Source organism: Setaria viridis, chromosome 9 (genome assembly GCF_005286985.2).
Source record: "Setaria viridis chromosome 9, Setaria_viridis_v4.0, whole genome shotgun sequence".
Taxonomy (NCBI): Eukaryota; Viridiplantae; Streptophyta; class Magnoliopsida; order Poales; family Poaceae; genus Setaria; species Setaria viridis.
The window spans coordinates 47213501-47233199 of record NC_048271.2 but is presented as its reverse complement, the minus strand read 5'-3'; the positions used below and the strand labels follow the sequence as shown (position 1 = coordinate 47233199).

Sequence of the window (19699 nt, the reverse complement as noted above, 5' to 3'; positions counted from 1 at the left end):
GCATGTCACGACTCAACTGTCCCTTAGCAAGCATTTGCCCATACCATGCATTGGACCTTTTAGGAGAGTTACATGAGCGTCATTACTGAAAGAGCGAACTTCGTTCTGACTATTACGTGCCTGACGGCTGACTATTCAAATTCATTCATAGATGTTGTAGCAAAATATTTGCTGGGTGGAACCGTGGAAGTACATCTGAATGAAATGGCACAAGTGTTTGCAACTTTGCATTCTGGAGAGCAAAACATATTGACATTACTCAACAGACAAGTTATTGATCTCATCCTAATTATTCTTGTGGAAAGCCTGTCAACAGACCAATAATATACATCCTTCAGCTTATTCCTATGTGCAGCCGTTTAGTGAGCTGGAAATAAGCAGATTTGGTGCTTCCTTTCATCATCCTTCATCTGTTCATCAGAACACCGAGGTGAAAACCTTATATCTGCAGAAGAAATCATAACTCCGTCAGAGAGAAACAAAGAAACGCAAGAAGTGTAGCTATTGCTACAAGTCAGCTATCACCACTGACCGACAAGTCGACAACACATGCAGGAAGTATCTCAAATGGCCGTATAAAAGTTAATTCATACACAAAACTTCTTCTTTGTGAGAGCAAGTAGGACTTGAGGGTCCTGCTTTTCTGTGTATACGCGTCAATCTTGTTCAGGTTCTGCGGTACATTGTTCTGGTGTCAGGACACCCTGTCAAAATAAGCTGAAGAAAATGTCATTTCAAGTACCTCAATGAATTTCCGTAAATGAACTCCCCCTTTTGTGATGCCATAATTCTTTATGCCAGCAAAAAAAAATATAACTAGCAGGAGGGGCCAAAAATGATTTCTGCAAATTTACCAGACTGAATTGGCCTAGGAAAAAGGGGCCATCATCAAATTTTGACAGGGAGCTGTCTATTTTGTCCAGAGCAGCAACTGACCTTCAAAAACGCTTGACAAATCAGGATCCAGTATATGCACCATCATTACTGCAACAGAAATCTAATAAGAATAATTAAATATTTTTAGTTCTTGCCAGCTTCAGCAGTCACGGACCCCTTGGGCCTCAGTCTGTCGAGCTTTGCCCTGTTGAAAGTATCTGAATATCTCAATAGTCCTTCTACAAACTTTTTCTTTTGAAAGATCGTTCTTCTACAAACTTTAGCTTTTCAGGATCCTGAGATAACCAATTGGATTGCCAACCTAAGAAGAGCAAACTGCTACATCATGCGGTGAAGTACAGTTACGATGAACTCACATCGGTAATCAATTTGGAGCCGTCAAAGTTGCTATCTATGTATTTGATCAGATCCAAGCTCTTTCCTATGATCTTCTTCTTGTGCTCCATGGATGGCACCTGTCAGGAAGAATTCGCGGTTAAATAGGAATCCCAGTTAAATATGTCAGGGTTTTAAACAGAATTTGCAAGTAAGTTTTGATATCTTCTGCAATTTTTGCAGCCTCGAACATTCTTCAATGAGACGCTTAGCATTTTGTTTTTCCCAACGGGGATCCCCACCTACTCAATATATTGATCGGGAGAGCGGAAGCTCATTACAAAGACATACTCCTGCATACCAGGAGGAGATTGCAAGGCGAGAGACACAGAGAGAGGTTTCACAGCCTAGCATGCAGGAGATAGATGCTTAGCATTGGAAGGACAGAAAGATAAAACATTGTTATGAGGTTAACCTGAATCATCCCCTTTCCCTTGGCAATCATTACCAAGCATTGAGACCTTTTAGGAGAATTCCATAGGTGTCAGCAAGCATAGGACGAGCAAGTTTCTCAGGTTGTTAATGAATTTCATCTCTGACGTTTAATGAGGAAAAATAATGACACAAGAACCCATAAAAGGTAGTGAACTGATGTATCATTTACAAAATCCTAATTTCCAATAAGATGCTCTATCCTTGAAAAATGAAGCAAGAAAATCTCCTCAGCATTTCATTCTGGGTGGTTACACAATATCTACTGATTCAATGATCTCTTGTACAGCATGACCCTGAAAGAAGCATAAATAATTCCTCACCTAATAAAGCCCGTGAAACTCAGACGCATGCAGCATCAATGTAGATATACATGCTACAAGCTTAGTCAGAGATGATCAGTAGCATGGAAAACTCAATATCAACAAGCTTTCGTTTATTCTACTCGTATTCAGGACTAATAAGGTAATGGTTTACGAACAAGAGATGGCCAGTAGAGTGGATGGTTTGTGCCATCTCAACCATTTCGCAAAGAGGACTCCTCATTCTTTCACTAAAAAGACTCGGAGAATGATCTTGCTTGGAGTTCCCAGCAGATTTCTATAAGTGGCAATTATACCACAATCAGCAATTCAATAGAATGCCCAAGTGAGAGGAAGTGAATTTTTCAGTTGAACTGCAGTCCTCAAGTACACTGCACATAGTTCAGTTAAGCGGGAAGAATCAGCCAGAATGGTGATGCAGAGAGAACAAACCTTTTCACCAGGATTATGTAAAGCCTCTTCAGCATCGCCCGCCGCCATGCCCGGCGGCGTGATCTCAACTGCTCGAGCGCCCGACTCTTTCTCGGTTCGGATGTGGCGACGGCGAAGGGAGCGTTTCCTTTTCTTGCTGCCGGAGAGCCGGTTCTTGCTGGAGCTCCAGTGGGGATGGATCTTCGCGCTTCCGCCTGCAACAGATGTTGGGGAGGACGGCGGCGTCGCGGGCTGGAAGTGGAACGAAGGTCGCGAGGAGCCGAGGACGACGGCGTAATGACGAGCCAACGAGTTAGAGCGGCAAAACAGGGTAATATCTGTACATTTGGTTGGCACTTAAGGAGCGGCTGTGGACGGCTGATAGAAGACATCGACATGAGTTACAAGGAAACGCGGAGTGTGGATTCTGTGAATAGGAGCTAGAAACGGTAGAGCACTTGCTAGGTGTTTGCCCTTACACAAAGGAGGTTTGGCACATCATCTCGACAGTGCTGCACATACAGAACACCACCTCACTGCCTGAAACCTCCTTAACGGACTACTGGGTGCATAAGCGGCGAGCTATGAGCAGATCACTAAGAAAAGGGATGGACTCCTTGTTTATGTTGATCTCCTGGACAATTTGGAAACAGCGCAACGACAGAAACTTTGATAGAGCCCCCAAAAAAAATCCTCTGCAACTAACTGAGCTAATCCGAGAACAACCTGCTGATTGGTGCGCGGCAGGAGCCAAACACTTAGCAATGTTCCAATGGCCGCGACAACAGCAGGACGACGCTGAAGCAACGGTACCTTAGTGGTTTCTTACCCTGACCTTTGTGTTTAAACGGATGTAAATAAGTTGCCATGTAAGCTCAAACTACATTTCAAAACCGTGTGCGTGAGCCCGGTAGATCCGCGTTGTAACAATTCTACTCATTCTTCTTAATACAAAGGTACGCAGCTCTCCGGCGTATTCTCGAAAAAAAGGATAATATCTGTAAATATTCCAAATCAGGGAGGTATTTGTAAATAATAAGGGGTATTCGTAAATAAATCGCGATCCACATTAGGAGGTACTTGTAAATAATCGGATCGTGAGGTACTTGTAAATAATCGGATCGTGATTATTAATTACGATCCGGGTTAGGGGGTATTTGTAAATAATCGGATCGCGATTATTAATCGCGATCTACTGGGGCCTATCTGAAAAATATTCAAGGGCCTACCTGTAAACATTCGGGCCGGCGACATGGCAGCCGGCGAGGTCGCGCTGCCGCCGGTGACCTCCGCTCGCCATGGCCCTGCGCGAGCCTCCGACGAGTTCCCGCGCGCCTCCGCTGACTCCCGCTTCCGCGCGGTGGCCTGAGACTGACGAACCTACAGCCCGGCACTGCGGCGCCTGCCCGCGGACGGCGGTGGCGTTTGTCATCGCTATCCCTAGCATTGCAGAGTGGATAGGGAAGACGCTGCTCCTCGTCGCATGAGCGAGAGGGAAGACTTGGCGGTTGGGGACTTGGCGGTTGGCCAACGGCCGGTGGTGCGCGCGCGTCGCGGCTGCGCACACGGGCTGCTTTGCTTGTTGTAATGGTCGGTTTCGACAATTCAGGTAATATCACCCCCTTCGTTCTGAATCTTACGTGCCCGCCGGCTGAATATTCACATTCAGAGATGTCGTAACACAATATTTTTTTTTCGACCAATATCGGGGGGAAGATCCCCACCTACTGCTTATATTGATGAAGCAAGGTGGCAAATGATGCAAAGGTTGATCCTGGCATTCCAGGCCGAGATTACAAAGAGCTCAGTCAAGCGACGAGCTAAAGGGAGAGATTACAAAATCGAGGTGAGAAATTCTCGCCAAGCATGCACGAGAGGCTTTAGGCGTCCGTAGCGACACGCCCAGTACTCTTGATCCCGGCAAGTTCGTCTGATAACGTCGGTAGGAGTTGACGTCTGCTGGTCGAAGATGAGGGCGTTCCGGGCCTTCCAAAGTTGCCAAAGAAGAGGCAACATCACATCCATGCGAACTGGGGGAGCTCCACTCCCATCACCCACGGGGTTGCCAGGTTCTCTCCCTGAACCGAGATGCCAACCCTGTTCCAACACTCCAATCGCGACAGGGCACGCCGAGAAAATATGCTCTGCGGTTTCAGAGACACCATGGCACAGTTCACAGTACGATTCTTCCAAGGACCTGATATTTTTGTGGTGGAGGGGAGCTCTGGTATTTCTACCAAAGTGAAGGAGCCAGCCGGAGAAGTTGACTTTCGTTGGAAGCTTGGTTTTCCAGAGGCGATAGGTAGGCACCACTGCTAGAGAAAGCCTTATCATTGGAGAGAAATCGGCGGTCAGGAGTAGCATGGAGGGTGACAGAGAGGAGGCCTACCAACTCTGACCGAATAACACAATATTTGGTGGGTGGAACTACATCTAACCGAATAAAATTGTAGAAGTGTTTGCAATATTTGCATTCTGGAGAACAAAACAAATCGACATCACTCAACAGATAAGTTATCGATCTCGTCCTAATCATTCTTATGCAAACAGTCAAGAATATAGCCATTTAGTGAGCTGAAAACAAGCAGATTCGGTGCTTCGTCTCATCATCCTTTATCTGTTCATCAGACTACCAAGGTGAAAACCTTATATCTGCAGAAAAAAATCATAACTCCGTCAGAAACGCAAGTGTTGCTATTGCTACAGGTCAGGTATCACCACTGACCGACAACACATGCTGGTAGAATCTCAGATAAAGATGGCCGTATAGACTAGGCGGCGTTTGGTTCCTTTGCTTATTTTTAGCACGTGTCACATCGAATGTTTAGATACTAATTAGGAGTATTAAATATAGACTATTTACAAAACTCATTACATAAGTAGAGGCTAAACGGCGAGACGAATATATTAAGCCTAATTAATCCATAATTAGCAAATGTTTACTGTAGCAACACATTGTCAAATCATGGACTAATTATGTTTAATAGATTCGTCTCGCCGTTTAACCTCCACTTATGTAATGGGTTTTGTAAATAGTCTACGTTTACTACTCCTAATTAGTATCTAAATATTTGATGTGACGGGTGCTAAAAATAAGTAACCGGAACCAAACCAGGCCGCATTGCGGCACTTCTTTGTGAGAGCAAGCAGCACTTAAGGGTCCTGCTTTGTCTGTGTATACGCATCAATCTTGTTCAGTTCCTGCGGTACATTGTTCTGGTGTCAGGACACCCTGTCAAAATAAGCTGATGAAAATATTATTTCAAGTACCTCAATGAATACCCGTATATGAACTCTCCCTTGTGTGATGTCATAATTCTTTATGCCAGCAAAAAATATCTGAAATCCGTCGATGAATGGTAAATATGCAATGTCCACCTGTTCCAAAAACTCAAACACCATTAGTATTTTGATTTTTTTTTAAAATAACTAGCATGAGGGGCCAAAAATGGTTTCTGCAAATGTACCAGACTGAATTGGCCTAGGAAGAAAAGGCCATCATCAAATTTTGACAGGGAGTTATCTATTTTGTCCAGAGCAGCAACTGATCACCATAAGTGCTTGACAAATGGGGATCCAGTATATGCACAACCATAACTACAACAAAAACATAATAGGAATAATTAAATATTTTTAGTTCTTGCCAGCTTCAGCAGTCACAGGCCCCTTGGATCTCAGTTCGTCGAGCATTGCCCTGTTGAAAGCATCTGAATATCCCAACAGTTCTTCTGCAAACCTTTGCTTTCGAGGATCCTGAGATAACCAGTTGGATTACCAACCTAAGAAGAGCAAGCTACTCCATCTTGCGGTGAAGTACAGTTACGATGAACTCACATCAGTGATCAGTTTATGGCCGTCGAAGTTGCTATCTATGTACTTGATCAGATCCAAGCTTCCTCCTATGATCTTTTTGTTGTCCTCCAAGGATGGCACCTGTCAGGAAGAATTACAAGTGGTAAGGATCTCAATTTTCATTACCGTGCATAACTACATGGATCTGGACTCCAGCCACACCTGGTTCTTGGGGTAAACCCTCTTGTACCATGCAGGCTTATCTGCCATGTCCAAGGGGACTAGCTTGATCTCCTCCTGCAAACCCTAGTGCCCCAAAGCAAATAATCGAAAATTCAAAAGCATGTACAGACGGACCAAAACTAGCTCAAGAAGACTGGACACGATCAGCAATACCCTGTGATCCATGCCCGTTGCGCGTAAGGGCAAACGTACGACATGTACAATCTGTAGTTCCAGATCTAAGCAGATGTCAGCTAGGTAAAGTGCAGTCAGAGACGCATCGAAAACTACCGTAAGTATTGAACACGCATAATTGCAGATGCAGTCTGTGGCCTAAAATATTTGGTCATATGTTAAACTTCAGAGAGCAAAGCAATAATCGACCTGGTTGTGCCATCGTCGAGAGGTGGCTGCTCACAAGCAGATGTCAAGGTAGGAGGAAGTGCTTCCATACCACAAATCAGCTACATTCACAGAAAAAAAAGAAGACAATGATGCTATGCCACTTCGTATCATATCCAGCTGTGTCAATACATGATCATCAAAAAAGAGTAAGAAAAAAAAACTGTCAAGAACCTGTTATAGCCGGGGATAGAAAAGGTAAAAAAAAGGATGCAGTTTTCAAGTGAAAAATCTGGTGCCATCAGCAAGGCCAGTCAGAGCTTAAAGGGAAGACGAAAGCGATTCTGCTCGAGCGTCAGCAGTGACGAGCAGCGGCAAGACGGGTTAGTGGTAAACTGGTAATGGCTGAGCCGCTGAGGCCATGTCTTTGTCTCTTTGATGTGGCATGTCGCAATATGAACGGCACATGAGTTGGAGTTCGGAGGCGATTAGTATTATTCAACGCTAAACACCTTTCCGCTCTTCACGAATCCTGCGAGATTATTAACTGATAACGAAATGTGCAAGCCTTGCAGGCTTACACGAAGATCTCCATGGATGGATGGACGGTCCCTTTATTGCTTGTATCAGAGCTCGCCGGCGTTCTCAACTGCCACGGCGAGCTTGTTCTCAGGTGGACACACGCGAACTAGAGGTGGAAGAACGCATACAAACTGTGCTGCAATGTGGCAGCTTTCTGACTCTTGTATTGCAAATAAATAGCCTAACAAACAAACTAAGCCGTGGCCATTAACATCCACGACGTCGCGCACTCCACACGCCTGAAACGGCCGGCGCCATCCCCCCGGCCAAGCAAGTGTAGTGCACCCTGGAAAATTTCCTAAAGACTCAGGCTACCTCCACAAGAACACAGCATGTGTTAGGTGCCAACGGACGCACCCAAATGACAACGGTCGAGCTCAGCTTATTCTAACAAACTCTAACTAACCAGGAACGCATGAACGTGCATAGGATTATCTAACATTCTCCCCCTAAGACTTGCACGATTCACTTAATTTCGACGACTCCAATCTTGCCGCGCAGCTCCTGGAACATGCGCGGCCCAGCGGCTTCATCAGGATGTCAGCGAGCTGCTCCTGAGAGCTCGTGAAATCCAGCTTGAACCTCCTGTCATCCACACATTCACGGATATAATGATATTTTGTATCAATGTGCTTACTCCGATCGTGAAGGATAGGATTCGTACTCAGCGCGAGGCGGACATGTTGTCCATCTTCAGCAGAGGCGGCTGGACCTTGGTGTTGATCATGTCGCCCAACAGCCACCTGAGCCACACCGCCAGGCACACCGCACTGGCGCCGACGATGTACTCTGCTTCACATGAGGAGAGCGCCACCACCCTTTGCTTCTGGGATTGCTAAGACTATGGCATGTCACCGAGGAAGAAGATGATGCCGGTGGTGCTCTTCCTGTCGTCGACATCTTCCCCCAAATCACCGTCGCTGTACCCGTTGAGGTAGAGCTCGCCGTCGCCGTGCTTGGAGTAGATGATGCCGTAGTCGATCGTGCCGGAGACGTAGCAGAGCATATGCTTGACGCCACCAGATGCTCCTGCTGCGGCCGCTCCATGTACCTGCTCACGTACCCAATGGCAAACGCGAAGTCCGACCGGGTGTGAACCAAGTAGCACAGGCTGCCCACCAAGCTGCGGTACTGTGTCGTGTTGACCTTCAGTGTGCCGCTGTTCTTGGACAGCATGAGGCGTGGCTCCATTGGCGTCTGGCAGGGGTTGCAACCCTCTAGACCTACCTTCTCCAGCAGCTTCCTTGCGTACGCGGTACGCCGCCTGGCAGAGTGTGACGGTGCCCTTGATCTGCTTGACTTTGATGCCGAGGTAGAACGACAACAGCCCCAAGTCGCTCATACGGAACAGGCAACGCATCTCATCCTTGAATGCACCAATCTCCTTCGCGCTCGCCCCGGTGATGATGAGATCGTTGACGTAGACTCCCACGACCACGCGTGACGCTTCCTCGCCGCGGGTGTATAGGCCGTGCTCATTGGCGCACCTTGTGAACCCCAGATCTCGTAGGCTGCTGTCCAGCTTCACGTTCCAGGCACGAGGCACTTGCAGGAGCCCGTACAACACCTTCCTCAGTCGGAGCACCTTCCCCTCATGCCCAGCTGGAATGAAACCTGGTGGTTGATGGACATACACCTCCTCGTCGAGCTCGCCATTGAGAAACATGAACTTGACATCCATGTGATGCACAAGCCACCCCTGCTGCACCGCCACGGCGAGCAACATCCGCACAGACTCCACTCTTGCCACCAGCGCAAACACCTCCTCAAAATCAATACCTTGTTGCTGGACGTACCCTTTGGCGATGAGATGGGCCTTGTGCTTGGCGATGGAGCCATTCTTGTTGCGTTTCACCTTGAACACCCACTTCAGTCCAATTGGGTGGTGGCCGGAGGGGAGATCCGCCAGGTACCAGGTGTTGTTCTGCTCGATCGACGCCATCTCCTCGAGCATCGCCTTGCGCCGGCACTCCTTGCTGCGTGCTTCCTCGAACATGACCGGTTCGTCGCTGATGGCGAGTAGCAGGTCGTCGCCTGGAACGTGCTCGGCCTAGCCTGGTGGACTAGTCGGCCCGAGCACATTGTCCACCGTCCTGAAGCGAAAGGGAACGTTGCTGTCGTGGTCGTCGTCCACATCCAGCTCCCTACTTGGCGGTGAGGCGAATTCAATCGCCAGCGTTGGTGGCGATGGCGTGCGCGGTTCTGACTAACTCGTGGGAGTCGCCGCAGGCGTCGCGGGCATTGGTGGTGGAGAATTGGATGCCCCATGGTGCACTACTGGCGCCGCGTCGGATGCCCTTGTGCCACCGTGGATCTCCATCGACACCTGCTCGACGTGGAACGGTTCTATGCCCGTGTTGTCGATGTCGCCACCGCCCATGCTTCAGTCCCATGCCTTGGACTCATTAAACACCGCATCGCGTGAGATCACGACATGCTCGGTGCTTGGGTTGTAGAACCTGTACGCCTTGGAGCCCGGCTCATACCCGATGAATACCATCAGAGTACTGCGATCGTCGAGCTTACAAAGATGGCCCGCCGTGTTCTTGACATGCACGACGTAGCCGAAGGTGCGGAAGAAGTGGACTGTCGACTTGCTCCCGTGCCACACCTTGTACGGGGTCTGCTCTGGAACACTTCTCGTTGGCGCGCGATTGAGGATGAAGATGGCCGTCGTGATCGCCTCCCGCCAGAACCATCCGAGAATGTTCATGGCCTTTAGCATGCTCCTGGCCTTTCCCAGAATTGTCTGGTTGCACCGCTCCACAACCCCATTCTGCTGGGGCGTGTATGGCGCGGTGAGGTGGCGCTGGATTCCTTGCTCCACGCAGTACTCCGCAAACGCCCGCATCGTGAATTCTCCGCCGCGATCAGTGCGCAGCGTCCCCAGCTACCCCCTGCTTCCACCTCCAGGCGGGCTTGCAGTCGCTTGATCGCCATGGCTGCCTCATCCTTGGCCGCCAGCAGGATGAGCCACATATAGCGGCTCTTGTTGTCTACGGTGAGGAGGAAGAGCTCCTTGCCACCGAGTGTTGGGGGAGTAATCAGACCGCAAAGGTCCGTGTGATCAGCTCCAGATGGGCCGATGCCCGGTACGTACTCGATGCCGGGAACGGGAGTCTCCTCTGCTTGTCGGCGAGACAGCTCTCGCAGACCTACTCAACGTGCTCGATTTGCGGAAGCCCTCGCACCATCTCTGCCTTGGACAGCTTCTTGAGCCCCTGGAACCTAAGGTGGTCGTACCTGGCATGCCATTGCCAGGCCGCCTCTCAGCTCCGCACGGTGAGACACACTGGCTTGTCGATTTTGAGGGTGATGACGTAGAGTTGGCTCGGTGAGCATGGTACCTTCACCAGTAGTCGCCGCCGTGGATCCGAGATCCGAAAGAATCTACCCTCCAGCAGGATCTTGTAGCCGTCCTCCTCAAATTGCCCGAGGCTGACGATGTTGGCCATTGGCTTAGGGATGTGGTAGATGCCGCTCAGCTCCTGGTGCTCCCCATTCTTGAATGTGAAGAGCAGGGTTCCACGTCCCTCGATGCCGACCACAGAGCCATCGCTAAAACGGACGGTCCCACGGATCCCCGTGTCGAGCTCGGCGAAGGTGGAGCGCACCCCCGTCATGTGGTTCATGGTGCCGGTGTTGAGGATCCATCTCGCGTGGTCACCGTTACCGTCAAGCTGGACAAAGAGCTTGTCCTCCTCGAGGTGGATCAAGGAGGAGTCTGGCGGCACCGCGGTCTTGGCCAGAGCCGGGGAAGTGGTGGATGAGGCGTTGACTGTTGCCGTTGCCACCAGGAGTGTGGGCTCGTACGCATCCTCAACTTGGGCCGCATCGGCCGCCTCGTACCTCTTCTTCTTGCGACATTCGCAGCCCAGTGGCCCCTTTTTCCGCAGTAGCGACACTTGTCTCTGTCATCATCGTCATCGACAACATTGCCGTTGTTGCTCCCACCGCCGTCGCCCCTTGGCGGCCTAGAGCTGCCACCACGAGCACCGCGCCTGCGCCCACGACCTCCATGATTGTCCAACGAAGATCCCTTGGCGTGCCCTGAGGATCCCTCACTGGACAGCTGCATCCGCGCCGCCACACGCGCGATCACCTCGTCCTCGGTGAGGTTCAGCTTGGCGATGGAGCTAGAACCACCGCCAAGGTCATGGCGCTCCTCCGCAAACTTCTCGCCCAATCAACTCCTCGACCGACACCTCACTCAAGTCAAGAAGCGTCTCAATGGACATGGCAATTTGAGAGTTGCCAGGTGTCGGGGATAGATCCCCAGTACCCACACGGAAAGAAAAAGACGGATTCCTACTAGAATTCCTCTGTAATCCTATTAGGACTCATACCATGTAATCCTACTAAAACTCCCACCTTATAACCGACTAGCAATCCTGCCTCCTAGAGTATATAAAGGAGGGCAGGGGTCCCTAGATCGGCAGCTGAGATAACAGAGGATCAAATCCTTATACCTCAACACCCAAGCGCAGGGCGCAATATACAACACCCCAAACAGGACGTAAGGTATTACGCTACTCTGGCAGCTCGAACCTGTATAAATTCATATCTTGTGTCCTCGCTTTTACCTTCAAGTTCTAGGTCTGGTGATTCCCCACCAACCAATCTACTATCTCGGATACCCCTTCGATAGGTTGCCGGTATAAAACACCGAAATCTGGCGCACCAGGTAGGGGTGATCGTCGAGATTATTGGGCGAGCTTGAAGGATCTCATCTTCAAAATCAATCTACTCAACAAAAAATAAGTCGTCGAGTTTCAATTCAAAGCGAATCGCCGATTTGACGACAAGCCATGAAAGATAATCGGATCATGGCCAATTCCATCAACAGAAGACGCGAGCACCTTTCAAGTTGAATCCGACATGTTTCAGATAACTTCGAATCGAATCCATATAGCATCCCGCGTATCAACTAGCATGTGAATATTTTTGAAGACGGTGTTGATCAATCGATTCCAAAATGGAACAGATCACTAGTCTGAGACAGAAAGGGAAAAAGTTCATAGCTACACGTGCCTCCAGAAACATGCAGGCCAACGCCGCTGATCCTTTGGGAGTTCAAAGCAATTTACCTACGGGCACCCTAAAGAAGGCATCACGAAGCTTCAAGATGTTTTTCACTCCATGTACACGGAAGATGCGAGCATTACTACACCAACTTCTAGCGGCATCGACTCACCGACGACTACTTCGACAACTCTTCTCAACTAGAGAACAAGTCGAAAATGGTCTACTTCGACTACTCTTATCGATTAGAGAACTAGTCGAAAACGGTCTACTTCGACTACTCTTCTCTACTAGAAAACTAGTTAAGGACAGGCGACTACTCGTCTCGACTAGAAAACTAGTCGAGTGCGACTACTTCGACTATTCATCTCGACTAGAAAATTAGTCGGGGCAGACTTCACACCGTCGACAACTAGTCGGAATCGACTCCGACTAGTCAACTTCATCAATAAACCGTCACGACTTCATCGACAATCACTGTGGCTTCGACATTAATCGCCTACGAATCAAGCTAAGTCACTTTTTTAATAATTATTTTTTCTCTAGCTTGTTTCAGCATGATTGGCCAATGTGTCGACTACTTATTTGTGTACATCTCTCGACGGTAATTACCCTCCAGAGCTACACTCTGTCAACTATTTTTGGGGCATGTTGACCGATAGCCACATACCAAATTACGGAGGCTACGACCACGGGTTTGATACACTAAGTTGTGGAGGCATCGCCACGGGTTTGGTACATCGAATTTTAGAGGCAATAGCCCCAAATTTGATGCGCTAAATGGTGGAGGCTCACAATGGCTACACCCTAAGGAGGCACAAATCTTACGCGCACTACACGTGCTCTATTCGCTAGAGGGCAGCAAACTCTTACGCGTAATCGTGCAGTCTCTTTTGTCGAAATACCGACTACTCATTTATGTTTTCTCTTAAGGTCACTAATCTCCTTGAGCAGACCATGCTTTAATTCGTAAAAGCCTCGGATCATCTGTCATGCCTAAATGCTAGCACACATACGCGAGACAAAGATCTCAGCTGTGCAAACGGCAGTGCCCTACACATACAAGAGACAAAGATCTCGCCACGCTGTGGCTACGGCTAAACAAAGAGCGAGAGTCTAAACGCAACAGGCTAACTACTCGGGAGAAATATGGCTGAAATAAGAGCATGACACAAAACATTTTATGTTGATCACCGAATAAATTTCAGTAATTTTCAATATTCTACAAATATGCTACATAATATATACATCTCTTCTTTCAAGTCAAGCTTCGGCGATGACACTCCAGGCCGCTAAGTGTACCTCCAAAGGCACAGCTAGTTTCCAAACTCGGGGGCTAAGCGTCAATTACTACTCGGAATATCTCCAATGGCTTAGCTAGCTTCCAAGCTCGGGGGCTAAGCGCCAATAACTACTCGACGTGGCTTACACGACTCACCTGGCGCAGAAGCTCGGGGGCTGGACGTCGGAAAACTACTTGGATGATGACTTGCGTGAAGATTCAAGATCCTTGAATTGATTATTCAATCATTTCAAGGCTAGAGAGCTGATAAGCTACACCCAACAATTGATTTTTTTCAAGTTGAAAGAAGAAAATTCAAAATTTTGTTGACCCTTAGGCTAATTCTACGATTCAATCTAAGGCTCAGGGGCTACTCCATATGGAGTGCGACTTTCGCCGCCCTCCATATATGAGGATTACATAATCAAGACGATCAAAGGTTTTGAGCACACCATAGCCTTATGGCAGCTTTGAGAAACTTTGAAGATTCAGCCAGATAAAGTATTCGAAGACTACCGAAACTACTCAGCGAGGATCTTAAAAGTACTTGAAGACTGCTGCATTCGATTACGTAGCGCTCGGGGACTTGTCGAGGATAGATCTCTAGTACCCACAAGGAAGGAAGAAGGCGGATTCCTACTAAAATTCCTCTGTAATCCTACTAGCACTCATACCATGTAATCCTACTAGGACTTCCACCTTGTAACCGACTAGTAATCCTACCTCCAGGAGTATATAAAGGAGGGCAGGATCCCTAAATCGGCAACTTAGATAATAGAGGACCAAATCCTTATACCTCAACACCGAAGCGCAGGGCGCAATATACAACACCCCAAACAGGACGTAGTGTATTACGCTACGCTGGCGGTCCAAACGTGTCTAAATCCGTATCTTGTGTCCTCGCTTTTACCTTCAAGTTCTAGGTTCGGCGATTCCCCACCAACCAATCTACTACCTCGGGTACCCCCTCAATAGGTTGCTGGTATAAAACACCGACACCAGGAGAGCCTGCAGGAACTTGCAGACGATCTCCTCTTCGGTGCACCTATTGTTGAGGACCGCTAGCTAGTGAGCAATGTTGTTGATGCAGACGCCGAATTCGTCCACCGTCTCACCGTCGCGGAACTTGAGCGTGTCAAACTCCCATCGGAGCGTGTTCGCCTTCGCCTTGCGCACCCGCTCCACGCCAACGAACATCATCTTGATCGCGTCCCACGCGATCTTGGCGGCCGCCTTGCTCGAGATGGAGCCCATCATCTCCGCCGGCATGCCTTGGCGATCACCTCCAGTGCCATGCGATCCTTGACGTAGTCGTTCGTGCCGAGGCTCACCACGATCCAGAGACTGCGCGCCTGCAACATCACGCACATAAGCGCCACCCAGTCGTAGTAGTTTGTCTTGGTGAGCGCCGGGAACGAGCCGCCGTTGCTTATCTCCTTCGTGACGCGGTGGATAACGAGCTCGCGGTCCGTGCTGCTGCTACTGCCATTGTTATCGTTGCTGCCGCTCCCTGATGGGGAGCGGCGATGCTAAGCGATGGCACGGCATGAGTGCCCACTCAATTGCACGGTGGCGATCCCAGACCCTAAAGGCTCTGATGCTAATTGTTAGAGCTCGCCGTGGCAGCTTTTCTGTGCTGCAATGCGGCAGCTTTTCTGACCGTTGTATTGCAAATAAATAGCCTAACAAACAAACTAAGTCGTGGCCATTAACATCCACGACGTCGCGCACTCCACGCGCCATCCCCCCGGCCAAGCAAGTGTAGTGCGTCCTGAAAAACTTCCTAAAAACTCGGGCTACCTCCGCACGAATGCAGCATGCGTTAGGTGCCAACGGACGCGCCCAGATGACAACAATCGGACTCAGCTTATTCTATCAAACTCTAACTAACCAGGAACGTGTAAACGTGCATAGGATTATCTAACGGTTTGCGCCGTTGGTCGTAGTAGACTTTGGGCAACTGAAATCGTAATGCTGTAAGCCTGTAACGATGAAATCATTTCCTTATAACGGGTGGAAAACAAGAAGTGATGCAGGAAGTTCTCAAAATTTCCAGGTTGCCGATCCTTAGCAGAACTGAACAAATTAATCCTCAAAACATTTTTCAAGATTGTCTTAACAATCGCTCAATTGAGCAATTTTTTCTCCTTGGAATTCATTGGCTTTCCTTATCATCTTGAATCTTCTCGGTCTTTAATTCAATGCTAATCAATATGACGTGATGGCGTTGGCTAAGGACCGGTGCAGTGTGGATTGGCCACGATGGCGGGGCAAAACTGATGTTCCAGATGAATTTGATGGGCCAAGTCTCGCAGTAGCTTAAACTTCTACTCTTTTCTTTTAGAGAAAAAAAAGGGTATTGCTTTTTTATTTGTAGCAAAGAACTGGCATCCAAACTAGTTGTTTACTTGTATCCTGTGTACCAGCATATTTTCGTTCTAAATTGAAGATATTCGACACATTTAAGGGAATGAGATGTTTGACGCAACTATAATGATACAGAATCTGCTTAATTAGAGAAGGTGCTCAAAAAGCCAATTTTGTATATTTAGTTTATTTTGACTTACAGATTATTAAAGCTTCTCCTTTTTATGTACAGAAACAGAGAAACAACATGTGTCAAACACGGCCCAAGTATGTTAATGATCCATTTTCAGAGATTGTTCTTTCCACTCACTTGTGATTTCCTTTGCTGATCAATACTTTCCATCGTTACTAGACTACAAGAATACCACAGGGAGAATATTAATATGAGAGGAACACTGATATATTGAAATCAGCAACATTTAACAGCACACTGCACATCGTTACATCTCCTTCATGTCGAGTAGCACACTGATGATGATGCACTACAAAGCTTAATCCCTGACAACTATAGTTTATTTTCAAAAGCACGACCAGCATAGAAGGACATGTCTTATTGTAAACAATGCATATAACATTCAAGCATACAAATGAGTCTGGATCTACTATTCAAGTCTATGATGGTAATGCCATAGCGAGAGTTTCATCCTTGGTCACAGGCTCTAGGCAATCTGGAAGTTAAAATGACGGTCAAACGGTTAGAAATTGGCGGATCAAATAGACCAGCGCAGAATATTAGGAGATATCATACCCCAAGTCTCTTCTTCGTGTGCTCAAGCAAAAGCTGTGGGTCCTGTTTAGTCTGTGTGTATGCATCGATCTTGTTCACTTCCTGAAACATAGAATTTCAGAGTTAAAATTTCTCCTCGGGAAATCATTATCAATAAAACCGCTATGTATTGAGACATACAGCCTTGTCAGAAGTAAAAATGACCATTCCAAAGAGTGCAAAGTGAATGTACTACTAATTGCCTAATTTAGCGTCCATCAGTCTGAATTACCTCAATGAACTTCTGAAGATTGGGTCTGCCCTTCGTGATATCATAGTTCTTGATGTTGGAATAGAATATCTGAAACCTCTCAATAAATGGTACATATGCTATGTCCACCTGCAAGGAAATTAAGCATCACGACAAAACCGTACGTTAACCGCAGTCCACAACTCTCTCTCTCAAAGAGATTTTTGACTTTCGACCACACTGCAGGGGGGAATTATTCCTTGAGTTCAGTCACATACCAGACTGAACTGACCGAGGAAGAACGGGCCGTCGTTGAATTTCCCCAGGGCCTCTTCTATTTTATCCAGAGCAGCAACTGATATCCAGAATTCACATGTGAAAGTTAGCATATTATACAACATAAAAGCATTTTCAAACAAGTCAAACACACGAACTATTATGTTACCAGTTTCCTCGGACACATCTTCCTTGGAGAGTATAGATGAGTATAGTGCTTTGTTAAATGCATCGGTATAAGCGAGCAGCTCCTCAGCGAATTGCTGCTTTGCAGGATCCTGCAAAGAGATTTGAGACATTAACAAGACTGAAAAACAACTGCAAGCATTATGCGTATCACAATCTAAGAGGGTGTTTGGTTCTTTAACACCTTCTAAAATTCCTGTCACATCGAACGTATGGATACTAATTAGGAGTATTAAACATAGACTAATTATAAAACAAATTACACAGATGGAGACTAATTTGCGAGACGAAACTATTAAGCCTAATTAGTCCATGATTTGATAATATGATGCGACAATAAACATGTGTTAATGATGGATTAATTAGGCTTAATAGATTCATCTCGTGAATTAGCCTTCATCTATGTAATTAGTTTTATAATTAGATCATGTTTAGTCCTCCTAATTAACGTCCGAATATTCGATGTGATATAAATTTTAGTCCCGACTAAAGAACCAAACACCCCTCTAACATCTTAAACACCCCTCTAACATCTTACATCAGGAAGCAATGATGGGCCTTCGAAATTGCTGTCAATGTACTTAACCAAATCCAAGCTCTCTCCTTTAACCTGGTTGTTGTGCTCCAGGGAAGGCACCTACCAAAAAAATGAAGGTAAATCATATATGCAAATAAAGAGGAAGATGGCCAGATGGGGGAAGGTTTGTACATGAAAGATATAGGGGAACAGATTAACCAAACACACCTTGTTCTCTGGATAAACCTTCTCCTTATACCATGATGGCCTATCAGCAAGATCGATCGCGACTATCTTGATCTTGTCCTGCAAACCCTGGACGGAAGAAGGGAACAGAGAAAAGATTCGTTTTCCTTTTTATCAGCACGACACCCCACTAAAAGAAGAACTGCTTCATCAACAAATCAAAGAACAGTGGAGGTGGTGGTACCTTGTAGTTCCTGGCAATCCAAGCGCGTTGCGCGTATGGGCAGTGGTACGCAACATACAACCTTCACGGGACAGGAAAAAAGGATTAATTTTTTCCTCCTGATCTGTTTCTGCGCAACCGTGGAAACTTGCAGTAGCTGGGTCGAACAAGCCTACCTGGTTGTGCCGTCGAAGAGGGGAGGAGGCTCGGAGGCGGAGGTGAGGGGAGACGGGAGCACTTCCTTGACGGAGCTGCGCAGAGAAAGAAATTTCCCATTTCCCATTAAGAAATTCAGTTCCGAATCTAGACGGCCGGGCTATGATTGAGACAGAATTCCACTCCGCCGCTTGGCGCACTTACTTACCTCGGCGGTGCGGTGGCTGCCATGGCGACGATTCGGGTGGGCTTCTGCACGGCGATGCGGTGAGCGGCGCGGCGCGAGCGGCGAATCTTTATACTCGCCGATGATGGAGCGTAAGAGGTGACGGGGGAAGAGGTGGAGGCCGGCGTCAGCGGTGACGGGCAGCATCGAGGGAAAGCGAGCGAATTCATGGGCGGCGAGGTGTGGATGTGCGAGGCACTGATTGGTGGAGTGGGCACGTCAGTTCAGGCGGGGTCACTGTCCGTCTGGCCGGCTTTCAGCCGAGTACCGCCGTGCCGGGTTCACTTGGACGCGAACGTGGTGCGGGTGCACGGCCCTGTGTGGCTGGCTGTCCTTCCGGTCCTGCTGAGCCTTCCTGGATTTTCTGAAAGGATTCCGGGCTTCCGGCGGGTGGTTGGTGGATGGAACAAACGGATTTAACGAAAAAAAATTGATCAAGAAAAGAAAAGAAAATCACATAATTTAATTGGCATTTAAAATAGAATGAAATAACTTCTGGAGGAATTTGTAGAAATAAGAGGAGGGACCATGAGTCCATGACTCCCTTTTGGTCTAGCTGTGGGTGGATTACATGGGTTTATTACCGGTTGCCTTTGTATATTCGAACTAAAGTAGAATTACAGAGGCTTGTGATAGACTCAATATTCATACACTTGAAACATCAGGACTCCCACAGAGTTACGTAAGGACTTTATTATTCCTTTTTTAAGATGGTTTGATTCCATCCTAGTCCCTAAAATTCTAGAAGAAACACGCATACAAATATTTTTTTATGAAACAGGAGGGCCCCTACTAGTTATATATTAAAAAACAGACATAAGTTTTTACAATAGAGATGAAAACAAAAAAGAAAGGGAAAAAAAAGAAAAATTACAAAAGAGACTGAAGCCATGAGTCGATCGCTGGATGATATTTTGCCTTTTCCT

General features: G+C 47.5%; 2 protein-coding genes across 3 annotated transcripts; both read right to left on the bottom strand.

Annotated features, from left to right (window-relative positions):
• Positions 1-200: 200 nt before the first annotated feature.
• Positions 201-7366, bottom strand: LOC117835757 (protein IN2-1 homolog B). Its single transcript, XM_072291008.1, is given in 9 exon segments — positions 201-1352; positions 2460-5639; positions 5709-5816; positions 5906-5982; positions 6083-6191; positions 6273-6371; positions 6453-6536; positions 6608-6677; positions 6837-7366. Coding segments are annotated over 8 exon segments (753 nt in total). The 5' UTR covers positions 6905-7366; the 3' UTR covers positions 201-1352; positions 2460-5501.
• A 9065-nt stretch (positions 7367-16431) lies between these two features.
• On the bottom strand, positions 16432-19007 carry LOC117835905 (protein IN2-1 homolog B). Of its 2 annotated transcripts, XM_034715231.2 has the most exons (10): positions 18756-18999; positions 18568-18642; positions 18413-18473; positions 18211-18297; positions 18004-18102; positions 17449-17557; positions 17282-17358; positions 17046-17153; positions 16796-16876; positions 16432-16715 (listed from the first exon to the last, which is right to left on the bottom strand). In XM_034715231.2, exons 1-10 carry the CDS (start codon positions 18941-18943, stop codon positions 16707-16709), a joined length of 894 nt encoding a protein of 297 aa, XP_034571122.1. In that variant the 5' UTR covers positions 18944-18999; the 3' UTR covers positions 16432-16706. The 2 variants fall into 2 exon arrangements, with proteins under 2 accessions (XP_034571122.1, XP_034571121.1); XM_034715230.2 differs by lacking the exon at positions 16432-16715 and having other exon boundaries at positions 16790-16876; positions 17282-17557; positions 18756-19007.
• Positions 19008-19699: the final 692 nt, after the last annotated feature.

Excerpts from the sequence above, each read along its gene's own strand:
- LOC117835905 (XM_034715230.2), bottom strand. The coding sequence starts at position 18,943 with ATGAATTCGCTCGCTTTCCCTCGATGCTGCCCGTCACCGCTGACGCCG. Across the intron at positions 18,103-18,210 it reads AGGTTTATCCAGAGAACAAG|GTGCCTTCCCTGGAGCACAA; the intron begins GTGTGTTTGGTT and ends TTTTTTTGGTAG. Across the intron at positions 17,154-17,281 it reads TCCTCGGTCAGTTCAGTCTG|GTGGACATAGCATATGTACC; the intron begins GTATGTGACTGA and ends ATTTCCTTGCAG.